This window comes from Podarcis filfolensis (genome assembly GCF_964270895.1).
Source record: "Podarcis filfolensis genome assembly, chromosome: 9".
Classification (NCBI taxonomy): domain Eukaryota; kingdom Metazoa; phylum Chordata; class Lepidosauria; order Squamata; family Lacertidae; genus Podarcis; species Podarcis filfolensis.
The window spans coordinates 49,928,579-49,954,986 of NC_139610.1; the positions used below are offsets into that span (position 1 = coordinate 49,928,579).

The 26,408-nt window shown below is 43.0% G+C and overlaps 1 protein-coding gene across 12 annotated transcripts in view; it reads left to right on the plus strand.

Annotated features, from left to right (window-relative positions):
• The window catches only part of PDE5A (phosphodiesterase 5A), a 131,415-nt gene that overhangs the window by 61,598 nt on the left and 43,409 nt on the right, over positions 1-26,408 (plus strand). For all 12 annotated transcript variants that reach the window (XM_083571173.1, XM_083571166.1, XM_083571169.1 and 9 more), the window contains 3 exons: positions 589-1,177; positions 4,234-4,323; positions 24,912-24,983. In XM_083571173.1, coding sequence (XP_083427299.1) covers positions 593-1,177; positions 4,234-4,323; positions 24,912-24,983 — 747 coding nt within the window. In that variant the 5' untranslated portion in view covers positions 589-592. The remainder of the gene's footprint in view (positions 1-588; positions 1,178-4,233; positions 4,324-24,911; positions 24,984-26,408) is intronic.

Genomic DNA, 26,408 nt, shown 5'->3' on the forward strand with positions numbered 1-26,408 from the left:
GCTGAGTGTGAAGAAGGCACTGAGCATAATTTGCAGTAGTTAAAGGGCAGGATTTCAGAGGTTATCCCCACAACTAGCAGAAGCAAAGCAAATGTATGTAAAAGAAATCTGCACACAATTAATTTGAGTAATTTACATAGATTAGAGAATTGATATAGAACTGGTGTTGCTTCAGCATTTTAAGCTTTTTAGTGTTTGCTTTTTAAACATGACAGATTTACATTTGTCTGTCTTGCATGTTGGCCATTATTTTCTTTCTAAATCTGCAATCCTTCAGAGTTCTGAGCCATTAGGAATAGGAAGGGTAAGTATTGAGGAACTTCTGATGCTAGCTTTTGATGAGGGAATGCATCCTTTTTATGAGACGCAAGATGTTAAGTGCTCAAGTCAGCCTCTGTGTTGGCTTGAAACGGAGAACATTCAGCAAAGGACAAGCATGTGGCTGTACAACGTGTACATCGTTTTTTAAAAAATCTGCCATGTGTAGAAGGCATGGGTAGTAGACTACTCTTTGGGGATTGGCCTTCCTTAAACATTTATTCCTTTTTTATGGAAGTCATTATTTATTGCACTTCTCTTCTTTTGCAGAGAGATGGTCAATGCATGGTTTTCTGAGAGAGTTCATCCCATACCAGTGTGCAAAGAGGGGGCCAAGCAGCACGGTGAAGCCTGTTCTTGTCCCAGCCACCAGGCCGCACGGGCAGAGAGCACTAATCCCACACCCCCAACCAGGAAGATCTCTGCTTCTGAGTTTGACAGGCCCCTTAGGCCTATTGTTGTCAAGGATTGTGTTGGAACCGTGAGTTTCTTGTCGAACTCCGAAAAGAAGGAGCAGATGCCTCTCCAACCTCGGACGCTTGGGAGCGATGCAGGGGATCAGTGCTCAAGGCTCTTAGAATTGGTGAAGGACATTTCCAGTCACTTGGATGTCACAGCCCTTTGCCACAAAATTTTCTTGCACATCCACGAACTCATTGCCGCCGACCGCTACTCCCTCTTTCTGGTGTGTGAAGACAGTTCCAATGAGAAGTTTCTCATCAGCAGGCTCTTTGACGTTGCCGAAGGGTCCACCTTGGAAGAAGCTTCAAACAATGGCATCCGTCTGGAGTGGAACAAAGGCATAGTGGGACACGTGGCAGCTTTGGGGCAGCCTTTGAACATCAAAGATGCCTATGAGGTAAACAAAGAATAATTGTGCGGTGGGTGCGTTTTATCCAGAGAGACCACTCATCTACAGTCAAACCTCTTCTTATGTCTGCCTCTGCTCTCGTCCATTTTGCTGCTGTTCTTGCATGCGCAGGAGTGGCGATCGCCATTCGTGCATGTGCAGAAGCAGCAATTGCCATTCGCACATGCGCAGAAGCGGGCACTCGCCACCTGCACACAGCAGCGCCTCTCCCAGCGACCCATTTAGACTTCCGGACAGGCTTCTGGGATGGATTGTGGTCGTGAGTAGAGTTTCCACTGCAGCTGAATATTTGCCACACCAAAGATGTCCCATCTTTCCTCCAAAGATCTCAACCATGGTGTACACGGTTCTCCCCTCACCCTCCATTTTACCATCACAACAAAGCTGTGAGGTTGGTTAGGTTTGGAGATGGTGACTGGCCCAAGGCCACTCAGTGACCTTCAAGGCTGAGCAGGGATTAGGTCTCCAAGGTGCTAGCCCAACACTCTAACCACTACACACTACTGGCTCTCATTATGGATTTAGAAAATTCTGTGCGAATGTACATGGTGAGGAACACAACAGTTGGCCTTCTGGTTAGAGAAGGTAATGGAAAGCACATGACACCAGCATGTTACTGAACTGTTAATAGAGCTATAGCACAGTTTATGGTGCTAGGTGGCTTGGGCCTAATATGCCAAAGTGTTGCCTTCCCTAAAATGCCTCACTGCAGTCTCTTAAGGTCGATTTAGACCATTGTCTACAATTTGCTCTCTGTAAGAACATAGGAAGCTGCCCATCAAACTCAATATTTCCCAAACTCTGATCTCCAGCTGTTTTTGGACTACAACTCCCATCATTCCTAGCTGCCAAGACCAGTGGTCAGGGACGTTGGGAACTGTAGTCTGAAAAACAACTGGAGACCCAAGCTTGGGAAATGCTGGTCTACATTGAGTGATAGGGGCTCTGCAGGGTTGTGGACAGGGTTCACCCCAAGCCTTATCTGGAGATGCTACTGGAGACTGAATCTGGGACTTTCTGCATGCATAGTGGATGCTCTGAGCTGTTGCCCTTTTCCATGCATCATGGATTCAGGTGTTCTTAGTGTCTTTCCCCACAACTGTGGAGCTGGGGATTTGCCAGAATGGACAGGCAACTCGTCACTGGAATTAAGTTAGGCCCAACACTTCTGCTAGTTCTTGGTATATTTTATTTGTATTGTCATGATTAGTCAACTCTGGTTTGCATTTGTAACTGGGATTATTATTTTTTGGGCTGGGCTGTAGGGAGGAGATCTGTGGACCTGTGGATATTACCATCCTATAGTTGTCAGGCATGATATTTTGATTCTGGATATGTTTTGACATTGATTTCTGACATAAACTTTTAGAGTGCCCTAGAAATGGAAATAATGTAATTTGCTATACAATTTTTGAGGCTTTAAACTTGAGCAGTTCTAGTAACATCTGGTAACGTGAACTTTGCACATATGTCTATGCTCTGATGTATGTATGGAACTGAGTATAGTCTGAGTAAGAATGGCAAAACTAAATTTTTAACATTCTTTCCTGAAATGGAAGAGCTTAGTCTTTTTCATCACTATGGCTAATTTAGCCATAATTGCACTTCCCTCAGTTTTCTCACTTTCTCTAGGGAGAGAGAGGAAAAAAAATAAAAAATGGTTGTGCTTTGGGTAAACAGCATGTTATGGAATATATTCAATCTGAGGGTGGGAGTGGAGGAGATACTACAAATTTTTGTAAGCTTGCTAAAACTCTTTGTGACATTTGGGTTCTTTATCTGCAAATGGTGATGATCCACATAGTGCTTCAGTCATTATTTTATGGAATGGAAATGTCAGGAAAAATAACTTGGGGATGAGTGGGGGACAGGATCTTTTTTGGTAGTGACTCCAAACTTGTGGAATTTCCTACCCTGAAATGTTCACCAGACTCCTTTCTTTACTGTTTCTAAATGATCCCCCAATATCTTTTTATTTCATCAGGACTTCTCTGTTATAAGAAAAATGGGATTTATACTGTTTAAATTTTTTATATTACCTTATTCCCCCCTATTTTAAGTTAACAGAGTTTTTCTTTTTAATGATTATAGTATTGTTTTTTTTATATTGTCCCCAGACAAAAAGTGAGCAGTAAGACAAAAACCAAACCATGACTATAGCTTGCAGCTCATTTGGAGTGAAACAAAGCATGAGCCCGGGTTTAGACATAATACACAGCCAAACCATGACATAGCTCCAGGTAGTATGGCAGCAGCAGGACCACAGAAGAGCGAAGTAGCTGTGATTTTATTTATAAGTGCCTGCACACTTGCATGTTCACACTTAGCTATGGTTTGGCTTAGTGTTACGTGCAAACCAGGCCATTGTTTTAAAGTGATTGTGTGCTGCCTTGGGAAAGCTTTGCCCTGCAATGTTCATGTGCTTTAGAAATTTGTTAATAAGTAAATAATTGAACACTGCTGACAAGAGGAACAGTGAAACAGAACCTATTACAGTGGTACCTCGGGTTACAGACCCTTCAGGTTACAGGCGCTTCAGGTTACAGACTACACTAACCCAGAAATAGTACCTCGGGATAAGAACTCTGCTTCAGGATGAGAACAGAAATTGTGTGGCACGGCGACAGCGGGAGGCCCCATTAGCTAAAGTGGTGCTTCAGGTTAAAAACAGTTTCAGGTTAAGAATGGACCTCCAGAACAAATTAAGTTCGTAACCTGAGGTACATATTTTGCAGTGTTGTCTCTCTGCTCACTATGCATCTGGACACCTCTTAAGATATCTTCACCAAACTTTGTATGATGATTTCTGGGATCAAGGAACAGGTTTCCATCTGTGTTTCGATACAACTGGATGCCATTTTGAATCAAGATGGCAGACAGGACCTTTCAAAACTGCGCTGAAATTTAACCACCTATTACAAACTTGCATTATTATTTTTTGGTTTCTTAGAATTCCCAAGTATCCTATTGGCATATAAACTTAGGAAATAGGTATGGTTTCTGAAAAAATGTGTACATACTTATCTATTTTCTTCTTTTGACAGGATCCCCGATTTAATGCAGAAGTGGACCAACTCACGGGCTACAGGACGCAGAGCATCCTCTGTATGCCAATAAAGAACCATAGAGAAGAGGTAAGGTCATGCATCTGGCTCTTCCTTGGTTGTAACATTTCCAGCTCCACTAATTCGTTTAACCATTTTCAGCTTTCAGGCTCTGTCCCAAAGCACAACATGGTTTGTTCTTGATTTTGCCTTTTTATTATTTAAAGTCTGTCTGCATGTGATTCCACAGAGTTCAGTTTGGACCTGCTCTGTTAACTATGCAGAATTGGTAGACAGCCAGTTTCCTCCCCTCCCCCGTGTTGCCATTTAACAAGTAACATTAGCCATTTTTGGCAAAGTCGGCGAAGTTGCATTTTCTTCTTGCAAATAAAAAACTCCTATTTTCTTGTAACTTTTATTTTTCACCCTTGCTGAACTGAATCTGCATTATGAGGAAGTACTGTGTATGTAGAAAATGTATTACTAGAAAGGTCTAAAATACAATGAGCCTACTACATAAAATCAGGCTTACAGTCTAAAGCATGGAAAACAAAGGAAGGAAAAAATGGGATAGAATTTATTTATTTTTTAAAAGAAAATTTGTGAAAAAGAGAAACTGCAGAATTAAAAAAGGGATGTCTTGCTTTCAGTGTTTGCCCATCAGGGCTATATTATTTTAAAAATTCCCATTTATTATAATGTCAAATCTAAGGGCTCATCTACACTTCCTCCAGGCCTAGAAGGCACAGCTCTAAGAGATTTTATGCTTGTCTCATGTTTCCTAAGGAAAATGCACTTACTTTTTCCAGGAAAACCCACTCTCTACCATTGAATTGGAGCAAACATCAATCCACAGAAAATCTGGTTGGTGTTTGCTCCATTTTAGCAATAAAGAACAGGTTTTCCTAGGGGAAAGCAGTGGGACAAGTGGAAGTGTGGACAAGCTCTAAGCATGACATGGGAAATGTTCATTGAAAGGTGGTATAAAAATATTGTGAAAGTAGTGTACCCCCTCCCAAGGTTAAAACATTATGAAAACCCTGCCTTTGGACTCATAATCCAGTCTTGCTGAAATTGGTTCCAGCCTCAGATAAAGATTAGCTGGTGCCCGCCAAGTAATAATCATATAAACAAATAGTTAAGTGATTCTCCTATTCCTGTGTAGTCAAGATGAACAGGGAAGATGCATCAGCATCCTTGGGAAAACCTGGGGATTACAGAATAGAAAAAGTCTGCTACTTGGGCAGGTAGGGGAGACTCAACACTGCTCAAGGAGAACCTCATGTATTTGGTGAGCTTGGAATGCTGACTGTTGTGCGGGGGTGGGGACGGGGGCAAAAGAAACAGAAAACCAAGCAGGATAGGATGTGCAAAAGACGATATATATTTGCCTAATATGTGCATCTGATAATTTGAATGGGTAGGTGAAATTTTAGAATTTATTACTATACAGTGGTCGCCAAAGAATTGATGCTTTTGAATTATGGTGCTGGAGGAGACTCTTCAGAGTCCCATGGACTGCAAGAAGATCAAACCTATTCATTCTTAAGGAAATCAGCCCTGAGTGCTCACTGGAAGGACAGATCCTGAAGCTGAGTCTCCAATACTTTGGCCACCTCATGAGAAGAGAAGACTCCCTGGAAAAGACCCTGATGTTGGGAAAGATGGAGGGCACAAGGAGAAGGGGACGACAGAGGACGAGATGGTTGGATAGTGTTCTCGAAGCTACCAGCATGAGTTTGACCAAACTGCGGGAGGTAGTGGAAGACAGAAGTGCCTGGCGTGCTCTGGTCCATGGGGTCACGAAGAGTCGGACATGACTAAACGACTAAACAACAACAACTATACAGTGGTACCTCGGGTTAAGAACTTAATTCGTTCTGGAGGTCTGTTCTTAACCTGAAACTGTTCTTAACCTGAGGTACCACTTTAGCCAATGGGGCCTCCTGCTGCCACCGGAGCACGATTTCTGTTCTCATCCTGAAGCAAAGTTCTTAACCTGAAGCACTATTTCTGGGTTAGCAGAGTGTGTAACCTGAAGCGTATGTAACCTCGAAGCATATGTAACCCGAGGTACCACTGTAATTGAAATAGAAATGCAATGCATCTCACCATAAGCCGGAAGACGGTGGCCAGGTGACTAGTCTTCCTGCTCAGCTGGCAGTTTTAAGGCCCTTGCTCTCCCCTTCCTCTGGTTCTTTCCCTTTACAATGGACTTGGGCCCCAAAGCCTTTTAAAAAGAAGGTTGTCATCTGTAAAATAAGATCTAGGATGACCCTGGAAGGAAATGGGCCCATCCTTGAAGGAGTCACGGCTGGAACACTGAACGGGAGAACTCCTCGCTGCAATGTTTTGCTGCAGCGCTGCTTGCTGCTACAGATTTTTGTGGAGTCTTTGCTTGCTCTGCCCTTCACTCAATGACCAGCTTGCTTTATGTTTAGAGAATACATATGACAGTAAACTGGCCTCAAGCTGGTCTTTTGTTAGAGTGTCCCAGGGCTTATTTTGACTGTATGGAGTTTCTCTTGTCACATAACTTTTGGTTCAAAGGCTAATTTTTGGACCTGAGTTTTTCCAGTTCTTGTTTCCCAGCAGCATTTCAGCTTTTTCCAAAATATACTTACAGTTTCTAGTGTTATATTAACTCATGTTAATCCCAAATGTCATTTTACTTTAAACTTGTTATGCTTTGAGCTGTGGCTAATTTAAACATTAGCTTCATCTCCTTGATCATTTCGGCCATCCGCTGGGATGAGAGGGTTGTTGGTTTTTCGTCTGAATATGCATATCTTTTCGGTCAGACAAGATTTGAGTTTGCGGAAATCTTTTTGGAGCCCTCCAGAGTCTGCTTGGGGTTTCATCATCCTCAGTAATTTATTGTCATATGCACACCTGGCTGCCTCATGGCCTAACCCTGACTTCAGTTTATGGGTGGGCAAATCTGTCAATCCCCCAGAATATAATGCATTTTATATGTTATTTTCACTAGCATATGTATTTATATGCATTTCTGTACACATTCTGAAAGATAGCTGTGTTTTGATTCACATATTGGACGGAGAAGTTTGAATTAGGTAGTTTCTCATTAAAATACAAATAAAATCAAATTTCCCCACATCTCTACTTCATTTCCTTTATATCATGAGCATTCAGCAAAATAGTTAGTAGGTACATCACTAGAAAGTCACAAAGACTGATAACAACACAATTCTATACATGCTTTTGTGGAAATGATTCCCTGTTCAGGATTCAGCCTCCTTATGTGTAAGCAAACACATGAGGAGAAACGGGGACATAATGTCAGGCCCTGCCCCCTCAGGGATGTCATCTACACAGCTTAAATCCCCCCACATATTTGGGGGCAAATTGACCCAGCAGAAAGTATCTTCGGCTCATGGAGACATAAATAGGGCTTAAATTTCACTGTGTCCAGTGGAATTTACTCCCTAATAAGTGTGTTTATCATTTCAACTTAAACTACACTAACATTGCAGGGATGCTTCTCCAATATGCAGTGATGCATACTGGGGCAGATCTTCAGAACTGTAGTTTTACTTGAAAGTAAGGAAGTAGGTTTACTTGAAACTCATTCACCTAGCAGTAAATAAAGGACTTCCTTCTTTCCTGTCTGCCCATTGCACCATTTTCTGAAGTGTACAGGCTACCACTGCTTGTTGATCTTGCTGTTGGCATATGTATCTTTCGCTGCCATCACAAGTGCTTGTTTCGACTTGGCAGACTCTGAAGCCTGGCCCCAAGTCAACCGACAACCAAGCCGACCACTGCATGTGGGGATGTCTGGCGTCGGAGGTCTGGTGCACAAAGTCCACGGTTTGCTCATGACATGCTTTCTTTAGACAAGCCGGCCAAAACAAAACAAGAATGTGTCAGGAGTTTGGCTCGCAAGCCTCCATTAATCATAAGCTCCAAGGGGCCTTGGGTGCGTTGCTACCATCTAGTCAGCCATCTTTGATCAACGAAGAAACGAAATGCCGTGTTCTTAGGTCAAGACACTGCAGGGATAACAGACTTGTTTAAAGAAGTATTCAGCTTGCCATTGGTAGTTCCCAAAATAAAATACAATGACTTTGGATAGGTTTACCCTCGTAAACGAAAGCATGGCCCCAGCTGAAGCAAAGCATCCCCTTCCCATTACTTGCAAGTGTAAAACAAAGTGATAGATGAACAAATTGGCAGAGGTTGAAATGAGAGGGAAAGGGAGGGGGCGAAGTGCTACACTCACTTCTAGTCATTTTGAACTGGAGGGACAGAGTTTTGGAATGTTTCTTGGGGAAAGCTGGTTTCTCTTCCCACCCCACCACAACCCTTTCTTTCCTTTTAAACTCTCTTAGCAGAAGGTTTTCATCACTCTCGCCACAATGCCTTACTGACACATTTCTGGAATGAGGCTTGATCCACGGAATCAGATCCTAAATTGCCATCTGCTTTTAGCTGCTTTTCCTACTTTTTGAAAGCCATTAACAACATAAAAAGACACTGGCTCCTCGTTCCAAAGAAAACGCCCAGAAAACAGACACAGCAGTTATCATGAAGATCTATCTAACAGATAAAAGAAGCTGCTTTGGCTCTGAATGTTCACCAATAACAAGCCGGCTTTGCTTTCTGCAAAGCTACTGAAGCTGGGCCTCAGGCACGTGTCAGCCATGCCACATCACTCCCACAAGTGACATTTCATTGGCTCAGCCATCTGTGCATGTTCTGGGCAGGATGTGCCCCATGCCCTGTGTGTGGATGTCGATGAACACTTTGGGCAGGCAGAAAGGCAGGAGCAGCTCACAGCCCTCCATTTTGAAAACCAAACTGAAAGCAAGGGTGTGACTTTGGCCACATTCACATCATAAATTTAAAACACTGTGATGCTATGCACTGTGAAGCCACAGCTTCCCCCACAGAATTATGGGAGCTGTAGTTTAAGTGTGTTAGGACACCCCTGTTCCCCTCACAAAGCTACACTTCTTAGAGTTCTCTGTGAAGAGGGATTGATTGTTAAGTCACTTTGAAAACTGTAGTTCTCATAGTGGAAAAGGGATCTCCTAGCTTCTCTCAGCAACCTTAACAAATTACAGCTCCCATAATTAATTCGGGGGAAGCTACGGCTGTTTAAAGTGGCATCATAGTGTTTTAAATGTATGGTGTGAATGTGGCCTTGTCTCATGGTGTACTCTCCTTTTCATTGCCACAAGCATGGGGTGGAGGAACATGTCCGTAATATACACTGAAAGGCACACTGGGAAAGATGGAGGAGTTGTTCTTGTTGTGCCTCACTTTATTCGGTTAGAAGAATTTTTGAGGTGTTCTTGTGATAGTCCTACAAACACAGCTAGTCACAGTAACAATGAATGCACCAAACGGACTCCGTTTTGATAGTCATTAGCCCCCTGTTTTGCTAGTTTTTATTGTTCTTATTTATCTCCATCACTGTCCTTCTGAGGCCACTCAGCATTCATAGAGCAACTTACAAAAGAATTACAAAAAACAGCACAGGATAAGTATTCCAATCAAGGTTTAAAAACTTTAAAAGCCTGATAAAATAAAGAAAGTTTTTGTCTAGTACGGAAATGATGGCGAACCTCCCTGGAGGGGACAGTCCATAGGTTGGGCAACGGTACCTAAAAGGTTCTCCTGGGTTGCTAATCACCCTGCTTCTGATGGGGGGGGTCACCCAATGAAGAACCCCAAATATAGATCTCAGCACACAGGAGGAGTCTTGATACGGGAGAAGATGGTCCAAGGAATAGCATGTGGGGCTTTAAAGTTAAGCTCAACTGAGCTCAGAATCAAACAGAGATGCAATGCAGGTGTTTCAAAACAACTGTGATGTGATCCCACCTCCTGGTCCTTGTCAGCAGTTTTGTAGCCCCGCTGCAGACTAACTGGACCTTCTGGACCATCTTCAAAGGCAGCCCCATGTAGACTGCATTGCAGTGATCAAAGATTACTCTCTGAATGCTAAAAATCTATGACAGCCCCCAAAGTAAAAGCACAGCCTCTTTTTTTATATATATAAAATATTTATTGAAGTTTTCAAAAAGTTTAAAGAAAAACAAAAAACAAAAAAGAACAAAACACAGACATATAACTTTCAATCACATATTTCCTTGACTTCCCCACATCTCCCCTTCTTGTATTCCAATTCAGTTTTTAATTCAACAAGTTCCTATCCCCAAATTTTACCTTATTATATTTAAATCCTTTTGCTTAACCAATTTTAACATAAACCTCAATCTTTATACATCAAAACTTATTCTTAATACCTTTTTCTAAAGTCAACCCCAATTCCATTTCACGAATTCCCCATTTTAATCTAAATAGCAAAACAAAATATTTACAAAAAAAAACCCAAATATATTTGTACCGCCTTTGGATACCCAAAACCCCACAGTAAAAGCACAGCCTCAAGGAACAGCAGGAGCCTGCATGCAACTAATAGAAAAGTAACGTGCATTTATAATACAAGAAAGTGGGCACGTGGAAAATGTGATGGTAGTGCATCTATTTTTATACTTATATTTTAGTTTGAGAATCACCAGAAACTATATACTTAGAAAAAGACTCGCATCCTTCTTTCCATGAAAGGGGAAGGCATGAGAAATGACATTGTTTTGTGGCTTTTTGTGTGTGTGTGTATATTTATTCTTGCAGGAGGAAAGCTAAGATAAGAAGCTGCAGGAAACCCCAGAGATGCCCATTAGATGTTGGGGCCAGTGAAGTCAAGAAGATGATTTGGGTTGAGTACACACCATAAATTTGAAGCACATGGCTGCTCCCAAAGCACCATGGGAACTGTAGTTTCCCCCTCACAGCCACAATTCCCAGCACCCTTAACAAACTATAGTTGTAGGATTCTTTGCAGGGAGTCCTGTGCATACATGTGCTTTAAATGTTTAGTGCGCATGCCCTCAGCCCTTCTCTTCAGAGCACATTTCTGGGAAGTCTATCTCACAGACTTTGAATGGAAAGAATACCTGCAGCTTTAGAGCAGAAGAAAGCAGTTTTAGAGCTGAGCCTACTTTAAATCACAGAAGAAAAAGAGCTGCTCAGGGAGAAATTTAAACTGAAAAGTTCAGATCTGCGGGGGTGGGGGGGATGTTTTCGTTAAAGGAAAATGATTGGGAGAAATGGGGAGGGGATCACCATCCTTCAGCAGGAACACGATGACCCTTCTTGAATTTGACAGTGTCTTCTGAACCAATAGTATTGGGCAGGATTCCTAATTTATCCAGAAAACTTCCTGACAAACATAATGCCAGGTTGTTTCAATATTCCTAAAGTGTTCGCAGCAGGCAAGAAGGAAAAAAGTGGCAATTCTGTTGGAACAGATGTAATAACAAGGTCCCTTCCCCTCTGAATAGATTCATCATGTAGGGATGGTGAACCTGTGGCTTCCAGAGGTTGTTGGACTTCAACAACCATCAGCCTTAGCTAGTCTGGGCACTTGTCAGGGGTGATGGTTTTGGGAGTCCCACAACATCTGGAGGGTCACATGTTCCCCGTTCATGATGAAAGGGGTCAGGAATGTGAGTAGAAGAAATCAAGGCTGTGGAAGTCTAGTGAGAAGGTGTTGAGGGAGGGTGCAGACAGATGATTTAGAGCGCAAGAACATCAGAGAAGAGCCTAGGCTGTGACTATGAGGTCACATCCATTCCATACTTTTAAAGTGTTCCTATACCACTTTAAGGGATGCGGGTGGTGCTGTGGGTTAAACCACAGAGCCTAGGACTTGCCGATCAGGTTGGCGGTTCGAGTCCCTGTGATGGGGTGAGCTCCCGTTGCTCGGTCCCTGCTCCTGCCAATCTAGCAGTTCGAAAGCACGTCGAAGTGCAAGTAGATAAATAGGTACCGCTCCAGTGGGAAAGTAAATGGCGTTTCCATGTGCTGCTCTGGTTCGCCAGAAGTGGCTTAGTCATGATGGCCACATGACCCGGAAGCTGTACGCCGGCTCCCTCGGCCTATAGAGCGAGATGAGCGCTGCAACCCCAGAGTCGGCCACGACTGGACCTAATGGTCAGGGGTCCCTCTACCTTTACCTATACCACTTTAACAGTAAGAACCTTCTTCCAAAGAATCCTGGGAAATGGAGTTTGTTAAGGGTGTTGGGTATTGTAGCTCTCTGAGCAGTCTCCCAACAACTCTCAGCATCCTTAAGAAAGTGCAGTTCCCAGGATTCTTTGGGGGGCAGCCATGACTGTTAAAGCGGCATAAGAACACTTTAAATGTGTGGTGTGGCTGTGGCTGATAATGCAGGCAAATAGGCAGGTGGAAAGGAGCAGCTGAACAAGGGATGCCCAAGTGGGGTTGGATGGTTTGAGGGGGAGAAGTAGGAAATATGTTTATCAATTCAGTGGAAGGGGGGGGGGAATGGGCTGAGGGAATGATTGGGTGTGACTGAGTATCCTTGATTTGGGCAAAGAGCAGGAGCAGCTTACTGAATAAAACATAGATTTACGTGTTTGCCACATTCTGTAGGACAAATGGGAAAAGAGCCCCATGAACGGCTTGAAAATGTAGTGGTTTACTGGTGTGGTCTAATGATAAAGGGAGCCACCAGTTTTAAAGGCCAGCATAGGTAGAACGGCTAACTGGTATCAATTGTTTAGTTTTCTGGCTGAGAAGGAAGTTCATCTCCATAGGGGTAAAAACAGCCAGAGTATGCCTAAATAAATAAATATATCATGCAATCCACATCTAAAATAATTATAATGCAATCCGCAGCTGAATGTGAACAGGGCCCCTTTGCTCTAAAAGAGACAAATATATATTTCCGGACCCTCTGTGCATTCTTTGGTTTAGTGGATAATTTTTCTTTAGTGTTGTCTTTACTGAATCTTATAATCGTCACAGGAAGCTTTAAAAAAAGTGTTTAGCTTAGGAATAACAATGAAAAAAAGCAACGGCACATTCTCCCTTTGGGGTTTGAAGTAGCTTTCAGAGAATTAAATCTAAGATCTGAATGTACAAGAATGCAGCGAGAAGCATCCAGATAAAATAAAACGCTGAACGCAGCTAGCGATGCTACAGAAATGCCTGTGGCCTAGGGAGAAAAGCCTGCAGGGAACCAGGAAGGGCAAAGGCGTTTTTAAGGCTAAAAGTCAGCATGTCTATTTTAGGCCAAAAGAATCAAAAACAATAGTGCGCATTAAATTCCACGGCAGTTGATATGATCGTAGAAGCTTTTCCTTTTCACACAAATGAAACATCCGAAATGGAGCAGCGATAAACATTGTGCGCCGGAAGATTAGAAAGACAACTAGCTGTCATGGGAGGCTTCTAGCAAGGGTAGCCAACGTTGTGCCCTCCACATGGTTGGCCAACAGCTGCCACCATGCCTGACCATTGGCCATGCTGTTGGAGGCTGACTGGAGTCCAGCAACATCTGGAAACCACTATGTTGGCCCCTCCTGGTGTGGAGGACACACCAGTCAGGAAACTACGGCAATAAGTTTACTGTCTCATTCCAGCAAGAGCAAAACGGGAAAGTCCTGGCTGCACCCAGGTTCAACCAAGTCCAGTGCCACCTAGTGGCTAAACTGTATAACAACACTGTCCGCACAACAGACAGCGGCAAAGTGTTAGCGGAAGGGAACTGCAGTTGTATTGGCGATGAAAAGACATGCATAGAGAGCAGCAACAGAGGGGAAATGAGGGTAAAATACAATTAAGGCTGCCAAATCACAGGCTTTACAGCTTTGACTTTAAGTCTTCCCCATGAGTATGTGATACAGTGTGCAATTCAAGCAAGGTGGGATTTCTGCCTAAAGTGTATAAAGTTATGCCAACTCATATTGTGATGGGCTTGCCATTATTATTTTCCTTTTTTAAAAAAATAAAAATTATTGGGTGTTTTTTTCTCCCCCAAAGGGAACATGAGAACATATCTCCCTTTAACAGTTTCCTCCTCCCCCAAGTCACATAATTCTATGGGACAATGTTATACCAAAGCTTCAGGTGTGAGTGCGGTGGATACTCAACAGAACATCATTTCCCCATATGAATCTCTGAGAATGGCACAGACTGTATCACTTTCTCAACATTCAAAATGGGTTGCTGGATTGGCTTCCGTCCTGTACAGTGGTACCTCGGGTTACATACGCTTCAGGTTACAGACGCTTCAGGTTACAGACTCCGCTAACCCAGAAATAGTGCTTCAGGTTAAGAACTTTGCTTCAGGATAAGAACATAAATTGTGCTCCGGCGGCGTGGCAGCAGCAGGAGGCCCCATTAGCTAAAGTGGTGCTTCAGGTTAAGAACACTTTCAGGTTAAGAATGGACCTCCGGAACGAATTAAGTACTTAACCCGAGGTACCACTGTATATCCATTAGTCATTGTGTAGACTGAGCTGAGTTTGCATGAATAGGTTTCCCTATCCCCACATTTCTTCAAGAATGACTGGCCGGCCAGAGAATCACCATTTGGTGGAATTAAGTACCAAGCTGCTGAGAGGGAGGCGAAGACATCAGAGTCTGGATCTGGTCTGCAGAACCCATGTCTATTTCTGTGTGCAAAAAAGCTTAAATCTGTTTACAGTTTCAAACTTCTATGTATATTTCAGCTATTTCTAAACTCCTATTCTAACATGGAGAGCCCAGGACTTTGTTGAAATGCATGCTGTCACATACACTGTGTTTGTTAATTGTGTAAACCTTGGCCTGCCCCGCTCACCCCTGTAGGCTTGAAGAAATTCTCTCGAGTTGCATGTGTCATTTATTAATTGCCTATCTTTAGGAAACTAGAGGCTGAATACATATCAGACATTTAAAGCAAGTTTCCACCCACCCACCCAAGAATTCAGGGAACTGTAGCATGCAAAGGGTGTTGGGAATTGCAGCTGTTACTGGTAAACTACAGTTCCCAAGCTTCTTTGGAGCCATGGACAGGATGTGCTGTAAATGTTATTTAAATGCCCAGTGTGTGCACAGCGTTTATCATGGACCAGGCTTATTAGTGCAAGGCAAATACTTGGCATTTACTTGGAGTTGCACCAGTTCAAATGAGCTCAGGATCTGTTCTAGCTGGCTATAGAAAATAATTTCCTTTCATGGTCCAGCCAATCAAGGATGTTAACATTCCTTTAAACTAAAATAATGCCGAGGCTTATCACCCAAGAGAGTCCTCAGCATGTGCCTGTTTCTTTCCATTTTTCACAATCCCACATATAACAAGTCTAGGGTCCTGCAGCTGGGTCCAAAGAATAAAAGAGCCCGCATATGGTTCACATGCTTTCCATAGTAAACGAGAAACCTGCAGGGCTAATAAGGAGCAGCTGAATGGTCTTTTTAGGCTATATTAACACAGTCCTTTTTTTACTGTTTCCTCACAGCTCTTTAAGAACCACAAGCTTCCCTTTCATGGCAGGAAGCTGTTTACACAGGGCGAAAGTGTTCTCCTTTTGGATTCTTCAGCGCCTGCGATACCATTGAAATGGATTCAGCTTTCTGTGGTTCAAAGCTAATAAAAATAAAAAGGCCAGTGTTGTGAGCCAACACCTGCATGTCAGCTGTGCACCTGTGGACTGGTGTCAGAGCACATTGGGAAGCTTAGAGAGTTTACTCACATTCTCAATGTGAGCTGCCATGTGCTTAATACTGAACTCTCTTCGCTCTGGAATCCTTACACAAGGGCCGGTGGTGACTGGACAATAATAGACAAAATAGCATGCATTGAAGAGTACAATAAATAACCCTCCTTTAAAGCATGCTGTAGCATTTGTGGCGCTGGCAGGGAGAATTAATGCGGCAAAGAGCCTGGGCTATTAGGTTTGGACCTGGGGGGAAAAAACAGATGCAAATCCCTCCTTACTAGTGGGCAGCCAATATGCTGTCTCTCAGCCTAACTTACCTCATAGAATTCCTGTGAGGCACTTATAGCGCAACCCTGTACAGTGGTACCTCAGGTTAAGTACTTAATTTGTTCCGGATGTCCGTTCTTAACTTGAAACTGTTCTTAAACTGAAGCACCACTTTAGCTAATGGGGCCTCCTGCTGCCGCGGCACTGTTGGAGCACGATTTCTGTTCTCATCCTGAAGCAAAGTTCTTAACCTGAAGCACTATTTCTGGGCTAGCGGAGTGTGTAACCTGAAGCGTATGTAACCTGAAGCGTATGTAACCTGAGGTACCACTGTACATGTATTCCCATAGAGTTCAATAGGGCTTATTCCCCAGAAAGTGGGTATAGGATTTCATCCTGAAACACTGCTCTGAGGTGGTGTAGATAAGGGCAGGAGAAGAATGAACCAAGGGCCATGACTAAGACTGTTTCACTATCCCTCTTGATTTATCTTCTGCGCCAAGTCAGGCAGAAATGCATCAGGTGTAGCCACTAGTTGGATTTCAGCTTCTTGCGAAACTGCTTAGAGACACAGAACTGGGGGCGAAAGGCAAGCATATTTTTGGTGGAGTTGTTGAGGCAGCCACTTACACGTTGAACTTGTTGAGAAGAATTGATTCCATTAGTGTGCAGACCTCCACCAAGAGAGAATTTAGTATGTGACGTCATCCTCCTGGGGGATTGCCGAGCTGCCTAAAAGCAGCCCTATTTATGAAAGCCGTGGTTGCAGTAGATGTTGGTGAGAGCCGGAGATTTGCTTGCCTTGGGGGATGATCCAGAGAAAATGGATGAAACTGCCAGTGTAAGGGGGAGCTGTGAGGCATTTAGTTAGGAATTTATAGTAACAGGAGTTTTGTGGGTGGCTGTGGGGTGTTCTTTTCGGTGAAACTGCCATGTTATCTGTTCCTTGTGGTATCTGTTGTATGCAGATAAAAAAGAACTTGACTCAGGGTGATCTGGACTGTCTGTTCTTTGAGGTATGATATTCTAAAATAAGGACACTTCCGTTAAATTAAAAGATGCCTTGGGAATTGGAGAGCAGCTGTGTGATGGTATAAGATGTCTAAAATGATGGCAGCCTTTGTATGTTGATTTTGTGTGTGTGTTTGGCTATAGTGTGGGGCGGGTGAGGGGTTTGCATTATTGTTGCCCACACTTTGTTTTGTTTTGTTTTTGAAGACTTCTTTAAAGTGTGGGACTTGTATGATGATGCCAAGAGTAGTTTACCATTAACTTTAAAAGAGCAAAGTTGGATTTTATGCAGTGCGCCTGACAATGCAACCTTTATTTAAAACGAGCATTTTGAGACCATGCTTGCTAATGGCTAACTTTGCAGCACAATGATCCCACTTGTGTTGCCAGTAGCTTGGAGAGCTTGGTGTGAGAGTGAGTGAAGAAGCCTATAAATCACCATCTAACCCACTGAGATATTGAAAGTGTTTTTCCTCCCAGTTTTTCAACTTGGCTATTAGAACTTTGGTGCTTAGTGGGTGAGCACACTTTTCCATATGTGTGCTTTGCAAAAGATCTTCTGTTGAGGTCTGCATTAATAGCCAAAGGCATCATTTCCTGTTTCGTATCCCTTCCAAACAGCGGTGGTCACAAATAATTCTATTTCTGGTGGACTCCAGGCAGCAGCCCCTTGCTACTAATGTGCTAAAGCTGCTAAACTGAATTACAGCCTTCTTTATCTTGTACATCTTTGGTTTCCTGAGGGTGCAAAAAGCTTGTGAGAGGCAACAAATAAACAAATAAAACTTTCCTCTCTCCTACTGGGATGTGGTTAGAAGATCTGAGTTGCTGGGGTGGGAATTCCAGATATTGAGAGCCTCCAGACAGGCCTCAGTGGGAAGTGAAAGCTTGCTCAAGATTCTGGGTTACTCTCAGACCTTTTTTTATTTATATAAATGAAACACTTTAAAACCAAGCTCCCCCCACCCTTCCTCTCTCTTTTGTGCAGTGGTGTAGCTGGACTGGACTTTTGTCTGAACTGTTGTTGTTGTTGTTTAGTCGTTTAGTCGTGTCCGACTCTTCGTGACCCCATGGACCAGAGCACGCCAGGCACTCCTGTCTTCCACTGCCTCCCGCAGTTTAGTCAGACTCATGTTTGTAGCTTCGAAGACACTATCCAACCATCTCGTCCTCTGTCGTCCCCTTCTCCTTGTGCCCTCCATCTTTCCCAACATCAGGGTCTTTTCCAGGGAGTCTTCTCTTCTCATGATGTGGCCAAAGTATTGGAGCCTCAGCTTCACGATCTGTCCTTCCAGTGAGCACTCAGGGCTGATTTCCTTCAGAATGGATAGGTTTGATCTTCTTGCAGTCCATGGGACTCTCAAGAGTCTCCTCCAGCACCATAATTCAAAAGCATCGATTCTTCGACGATCAGCCTTCTTTATGGTCCAGCTCTCACTTCCATACATCACTACTGGGAAAACCATGGCTTTAACTATACGGACCTTTGTTGGCAAGGTGATGTCTCTACTTTTTAAGATGCTGTCTAGGTTGGTCATTGCTTTCCTCCCAAGAAGCAGGCGTCTCTTAATTTCGTGGCTGCTGTCACCATCTGCAGTGATCATGGAACCCAAGAAAGTAAAATCTCTCACTGCCTCCATTTCTTCTCCTTCTATTTGCCAGGAGGTGATGGGACCAGTGGCCATGATCTTCGTTTTTTTGATGTTGAGCTTCAGACCATATTTTGCGCTCTCCTCTTTTACCCTCAATAAAAGGTTCTTTAATTCCTCCTCACTTTCTGCCATCAAGGTTGTGTCATCTGCATATCTGAGGTTGTTGATATTTCTTCCAGCAATCTTAATTCCGGCTAGGGATTCATCCAGCCCAGCCTTTCGCATGATGAATTCTGCATATAAGTTAAATAACCAGGGAGACAATATACAGCCTTGTCGTACTCCTTTCCCAATTTTGAACCAATCAGTTGTTCCATATCCAGTTCTAACTGTAGCTTCTTGTCCCACATAGAGATTTCTCAGGAGACAGATGAGGTGATCAGGCACTCCCATTTCTTTAAGAACTTGCCATAGTTTGCTGTGGTCAACACAGTCAAAGGCTTTTGCATAGTCAATGAAGCAGAAGTAGATGTCTTTCTGGAACTCTCTGGCTTTCTCCATAATCCAGCGCATGTTTGCAATTTGGTCTCTGGTTCCTCTGCCTCTTCTAAATCCAGCTTGCACTTCTGGGAGTTCTCGGTCCACATACTGCTTGAGCCTTCCTTGTAGAATTTTAAGCATAACCTTGCTAGCGTGTGAAATAAGTGCAATTGTGCGGTAGTTGGAGCATTCTTTAGCACTGCCCTTCTTTGGGATTGGGATGTAGACTGATCTTCTCCAATCCTCTGGCCACTGCTGAGTTTTCCAAACTTGCTGGCATATTGAGTGTAGCACCTTAACAGCATCATCTTTTAAAATTTTAAATAGTTCAGCTGGAATACCATCACTTCCACTGGCCTTGTTATTTGCAGTGCTTTCTAAGGCCCATTTGACTTCACTCTCCAGGATGTCTGGCTCAAGGTCAGCAACCCCACTACCTGGGGTGTACGAGGCATCCATTTCTTTCTGGTATAATTCCTCTGTGTATTCTTGCCACCTCTTCTTGATGTCTTCTGCTTCTGTTAGGTCCTTACCACTTTTGTCCTTTATTATGGCAATCTTTGAATGAAATGTTCCTTTCATATCTCCAATTTTCTTGAACAGATCTCTGGTTCTTCCCATTCTGTTGTTTTCCTCTATTTCTTTGCATTGCTCGTTTAAGAAGGCCTTCTTATCTCTCCTTGCTATTTTTTGGAAATCTGCATTCAATTTCCTGTATCTTTCTCTATCTCCCTCGCATTTTGCTTGCCTTCTCTCCCCCGCTATTTGTAAGGCCTCATTGGACAACCACTTTGCTTTCTTGCATTTCCTTTTCATTGGGATGGTTTTTGTTGCTGCCTCCTGTATAATGTTGCGAGCCTCCATCCATAGTTCTTCAGGCACTCTGTCTAGCAAATCTAAATCCTTAAACCTGTTCCTCACTTCCACTGTGTATTCATAAGGGATTTGATTTAGATTGTATCTTACCGGCCCAGTGGTTTTTCCTACTTTCTTCAGTTTAAGCTTGAATTTTGCTATAAGAAGCTGATGATCCGAGCCACAGTCAGCTCCAGGTCTTGTTTTTGCTGACTGTATTGAGCTTCTCCATCTTTGGCTGCAGAGAATATAATCAATCTGATTTCGATGCTGCCCATCTGGTGATGTCCACGTGTAGAGTCGTCTCTTGTGTTGTTGGAAAAGCGTGTTTGTGATGACCAGCTTGTTCTCTTGACAGAACTCTATTAGCCTTTGCCCTGCTTCATTTTGCTCTCCAAGGCCAAACTTGCCCATTGTTCCTTTTATCTCTTGATTCCCTACTTTAGCATTCCAATCCCCTATAATGAGAAGAACATCCTTCTTTGGTGTCGCTTCTATAAGGTGTTGTAAGTCTTCATAGAATTGGTCAATTTCAGTTTCTTCAGCACCAGTAGTTGGTGCATAAACTTGGATTACTGTTATGTTAAAAGGTCTGCCTTGGATTCGTATCGAGATCATTCTATCATTTTTGAGATTGCATCCCAGTACAGCTTTCGCCACTCTTTTGTTGACTATGAGGGCCACTCCATTTCTTTTCCGGGTTTCTTGCCCACAGTAGTAGATATGATGGTCATCCGAATTGAATTCGCCCATTCCTGTCCATTTTAGTTCACTGATGCCCAGGATGTCAATATTTATTCTTGCCATCTCATTTTTGACCACATCCAACTTACCCAGGTTCATGGTTCTTACATTCCAGGTTCCTATGCAATATTTTTCTTTACAGCATTGGACTTTCCTTTCGCTTCCAGGCATATCCGCAACTGAACTTCCTTTCGGCTTTAGCCCAGCCGCTTCATCAGCTCTGGATCTACTTGTACTTGTCCTCCGCTCTTCCCCAGTAGCATGTTGGACGCCTTCCGACCTGAGGGGCTCATCTTCCAGCGTCATAACTTTTATATGCCTGTTGTCTTTGTCCATGGAGTTTTCTTGGCAGGGATACTGGAGTGGCTTGCCGGTTCCTCCTCCAGGTCTGAACTCCAGGGCTCCAAATGGCCTCCCAGAGGGTGCCATGTGATGGTACCAGTGACAAACAGGTCTGGAATCAGCACCTAGGCTGGGATCAGCATGCCAAAGCCCCCTGGGATTGATGCAGGTCATAATAGCTTCCTTCCTCCTAGCAACCTAACCTCTCCCCACATTTTAAGGTTAGGTTGGGTTAGTTTTAATATGTACAGCCCGTTTTTCTATTAAAACAAGACTCAAAAGTGGCTTACAATGTAACGCAGCAAAAATACAATGTGAAATGCAGTAGGTAAAGCTACATATTCAATATCAAGAGCGATAATTTATTCCAGCTGCTGATCATCTTGTGTCCTCAGCAGAGCAGACCTCTCCCCAAAATACCACCCCAAATTACTGTCCTCCCCCACCCTCTATAACAAAAGGGTGCTTATTCCTAAGGTAAATGCATTTTCCATCAGAGAAGTAGAAGCAAACCCCATATTGTTCTCATTGGCAAGATGGTGCCATGACATAACTTACTTTAAACCTGCTACTTGGTCATTCCAGAATGGTAGCAGGCAATGTATTTCCATATAACATATCATGGTGTATTGTTTCTATCTGTTATTCCCCCTCTCTTTCTAATACAGATTTGCCTTATATTTTCTCTATCTTCATGTTAGTATGGTATATCTACACTAAAATTAATACAAAATATTAATTAAAACTGCAAAACTGCACATGCTTAGAGTATTGGGGGGGGGAACAACTGAGGTCAACAAACCTTTTTTTATATATTGCTCTAACATACTATGAATATTAGTGGAGGGGAGAGAAAAGTTTGTTTTGCAGCTTGCAACTGAAGTAGTACAGACAACCTCTAAGGGGTGGGGTGGGGAAGTAAGAGCATAAGTTGAAGAGTAAATGTTTATTACTTGTCCAGTAATGTTGTTTGAAATGATGAGTTTAACTCTGTTCCAGTTTGTAGTGCACTCTTGGGTTATGCATGGAAGGTTTGTCTGAAGGATTTTGGTTAGGCTTAAATGTCAGTTCGATTCATCTACTTAATTAAGGAATGTGTTCTTAGGTTCATTTCCCACAGTCTGGTCTTGTTCTTACTCATGGTGGTATTATTTGGTCAGTTTTAGGAAGGAATAAAAATCTTGCTTATGTATGATGATGCTCCACCAGCCCAAATTATGCATGTTTAGATTTTTCTCACTTTGCTGAATGTTTTTCACAACACCAGAATCCATTTCTCCTGGACAAGAAAGCGTAGATGCTATATATCTGCAGATAACTACCTGGAACTGGTGCTATATTTTACATACATTTCTTACCTGGCTTTCAATCTGGTGTGCCCAATACTGCACCCCCATCGCACCAGTGCCCCAATCTGGGAAGGCAGCAAATCTAGAAGAAAAAGAGGAGAGGAGAGGAGAGGAGAAGAGAAGAGAGAAAGCTCTGATCCCAAACCTCCATTGCCTTGTTGCTATACTCCTTTGTAAGAAAGGCTTTGGGAGTAAACCCTGTGGAAAAATCAGTACCCATTGCCTTTCTTTGGGAGAAGAAAAGGCTGAGTAGTAAACCCTACACAAATCTGGAGTGGAGTCCCTAAGGCGGTTGGGTGGTGCCTTGTACATCTATTTCCGGCAACTCCTGCAGCCAAGCTGGTGCCTCATGTATTGATCTGCTTTCCTTTGGACCACAACAGCAAGGCCGGGGTGCGTGTGTCTTGTTTTCTGGGCAGCCCAGGACCTCCATCCACACTGTCCAGGCTTGCACCCCAGAGAGGTCACTTTGGTGCTGCTAATGCAGCAAAAACAACGTGGGAGTCAGCAGTTACGAGTTACTGGTCTCTGCATCCACAGCAGGCGCTGTGATTCTGCAGCGGTTTGACTTCACCCCCGGAGGTGCACTCCATTGTCTTTCGAGACAGATGGATGCCGCCAACAACAACAGATATCCCTTCCTCCTCGCCACCACCCTTCCTCTTTAGAAATTGTTTTCTTCTGTGCCAAACTTTGAAAGGAGGTTAAAAGAGGCAGGAAAATAAGTGAGGTGGGATTGGGCTAATGGTTGCAGAGCTATTTCCCTTTGGAAGAAAGCACTTCAGATTCTGCATGCAGATAAACCTTTCAAAAAAAGCATCTTGCTATTTTCATTTGCTCTGGACGACAAGTGATACATCAAAAGTTGCTCATCTGACTCAATTACCTCTCTGCAGGAGGTCCCAAGAAGATCAGATATAAGTGTATTAATGGAGCACTCCCTTTGAAACTTTCCATTAATGCTCATGGAATTGTGGCTGTTAACATCAGGAAGCTCTGAAATCCAGCAGAGCTATTATATGTACACAAAAAGCAGCTAGGCATTTCAAGTCACTTGAAATTAAACAGTTACTTAGAAACTCCAAAGACAACACACACAGAGAGAAAAAGCATGCTTTCTCCATCTGAACTAAATGAACTTAAGGAGCTTTGAACATGAACTCCTCTTTTCACCATCTGAATCAAGGAGAATACGCTACGTATGTCACTGGCAAGCTGTAGGCAAGCCCTTAACTTGTGAGGATGTGGTAGGCAAAAAGAATAGCATTGCTTTTATTGTAAATTCTGCCTCTTTGTCTGTGTCTTATTTTATTTATTCTATATTATATCATATATTGTGTTATAATAGTCTATTATATCATTATCATTATATATTCTATTAGAACTTTGTATTAATTTTATGTAAAGTGCCTTGCATAATTTTGTTTAAAGGTTTGATATAAATAAATAATAACATTTAAAACCAGGTTCTGGGGAATCTGAGGCTTGGACGAGCCACAGTGCTTAATAACCTGCCAATGCCTGTTGTGCAGCCCCACCCCCCTCCCAAAGATTGCCTACAAGCTGGAAAAGATCCTTCCACCTACATAGTAGGGTTGTGCATCCTGAACAGAATGTGGCCGATTCAACATTTAACCAGAACAAGTTAAGATGCAGGGCAGGTTCAGATGCAGGGCATCACTGAAGATGCAGAGATGAGCAGAAAATTCTTTATTCAGGAAAACAGCATACAAGCAGAGAGGTCTCAGGCAGAATCAGTCCCTATAATGGAGCATCTATCCCCTCCTTCTTTGCTTCATCAGCTGAGTTTGAGCTGCTTTCCACACCTGGCTCCTCTTGCTCACTAAAGCCTGTTGCTTCTTCAACATCCAACCATTCCTCCCCTCCCATACCCCTCTGATCTGTCCATGTCTCACCACCACTCCTCTGGCTCTCAGGCTTCCCTAGGGGGGGATCCCAGGCTGGTGCCTCCCACCACGCCTCCTCATCCAGCCAGTTCTTGACATCAGGCAGTTCACTGGGGTGTGGCCCACCTGGAGTGATTCGGGGCTGTCAAAAAGGGGCTGTCACTTGGTAAGGGCAGGAGCAGAAAACAGTGAAGGCTGAGATTCCTGCCTTCCTTGTTTGCTTCTCTACCACCCTCATCTCGTTGCCATTGACAACATGTGGTACATAGCGTTGGATTTGGAGAATTAAAATACATTTTGGGGTCTTCTTGCCATCTGTTTTGTCAAAGTTTCTGACATGGAGAAATCATAGTACCAATCAAGTTGAGATGTTAAATACACATTTTCATTTAAAATGTACATTTATTTAAAAAGAAGAAGAAGAAGAAGTTAGTACATTGCAGCTACTTGATATCTAATGTTCACTTCTACATGACTTGCAGTCAAAACCCTATGGAATTAACTAATATTTCTATATTTTATTTTCATCAGGTGGTTGGTGTGGCACAAGCAATCAACAAGAAGTCTGGTGGTGGAGGAATATTCACTGAGCAAGATGAGAAGGTATAAATGATTAGCTTCTCTTCACTTTCCATGACAGCAAAGCTACTTCAAGTGCCTCCACCATCTGAGGTGGGGCAGGTAGCTTCTAGAGAAAGGGCCAACTAGGTGGTGGCACCCTGGCTGTGGAGTGCTTCCCCCAGGGAGGCTCACCTGGTGCCTGCTTTAGTGTCATTTAAGCACCATGCTGAAAAAAAGTTGGTTTTGGAAAATTCTGCTGGCCATTAGTACCACCTGGATTCTTTTGACTTACCTGCTGTCAGACTAAGTGGCTCCTAGTTTATTCTGAATTTTGTAATTTGGTTGTCTTTTTATTTTTGCACATTTCTTTGCTATTAAGGATGAAAAGCAGTGCATATATGTTTTTCTTTAAAACAGTTTTCTTGTAAGATTAATATTCTGTAAGCTACTTGGAAACTTGTTAGAAAGCGGAGAATCACCTAATGAAACAATAAATAAACAGAGTAACATGAACTAATTAATATTTCTTTCAGTGACCATGTGAACAGCACAATTGTAAACCACTTTTCTACTGACAACAGTGTGGGAGTAAAATAATGCAGTTTGGAAGCATTCAGACATTCGGAAATTATATTCAAAAGAAGTACACCACTCATATATATTCTAATGTGAGTGGTCTATACATTAAAACAAAATAAATAAGAATTCTGTGTAACAGAGCTTAGAAATTCAACAATTTCATTCAAATATAGACTCATAGAAGTTGTTGGTATACACAGATAATTTAATTTCCTCTCTGTTTACATGAGTTTATTCTGGATTGTTTAGTCTGCTTGAACATAGTACTAGAGCCTCAAAGTATTGGGATTCATCCAATGAAGACAAAAGTCAGTGTTTCTTCACATGTCGCATAGTTAAAACTCTAGAATACACTTTCCCAAAATGTAGTGATGGCCGTCAGCCCAGATAATGTTAAAGGGGGATAAGACAAATTCATGAAGGATAAAGGCTGTCAGTAGCTTTGTTATGCCTCTGAAAACCCACTGCTTGGAAACAACAGCAGGAGTACAGGCGGCGACCATTTTGCACATGTCCAATTGATGCGCGACCGCCGCCACGTAGGTCCTTTTGCATCTGGAAGAGAGTTGAATGGGGGTGTAACAGAGCAGATTATGTCCACTCCACTGACATGCACAGGGGCAAGGAACAGAACTCCCCCACAAAATGGCTGCTTCCCGTTATGTTATTGCTCTCATGTCCAGCTTGTGGGCTTCCCAGAAGCATCTGGTTGGTTGGTCAGTGTGAGGAAACGATGCTAGGTTTGCTAGGCCTTCCTATAATCCAGGGGTAGTCAACTTTTTTATACCTACCTAATGCATCCTTCTTGATGGTAAAATTTCCTTTCTGCCCACCAGTGCTCGATGGAAGGAGGATTCAGCTTCTGCCATAGAACCCCCTACCGCCCAC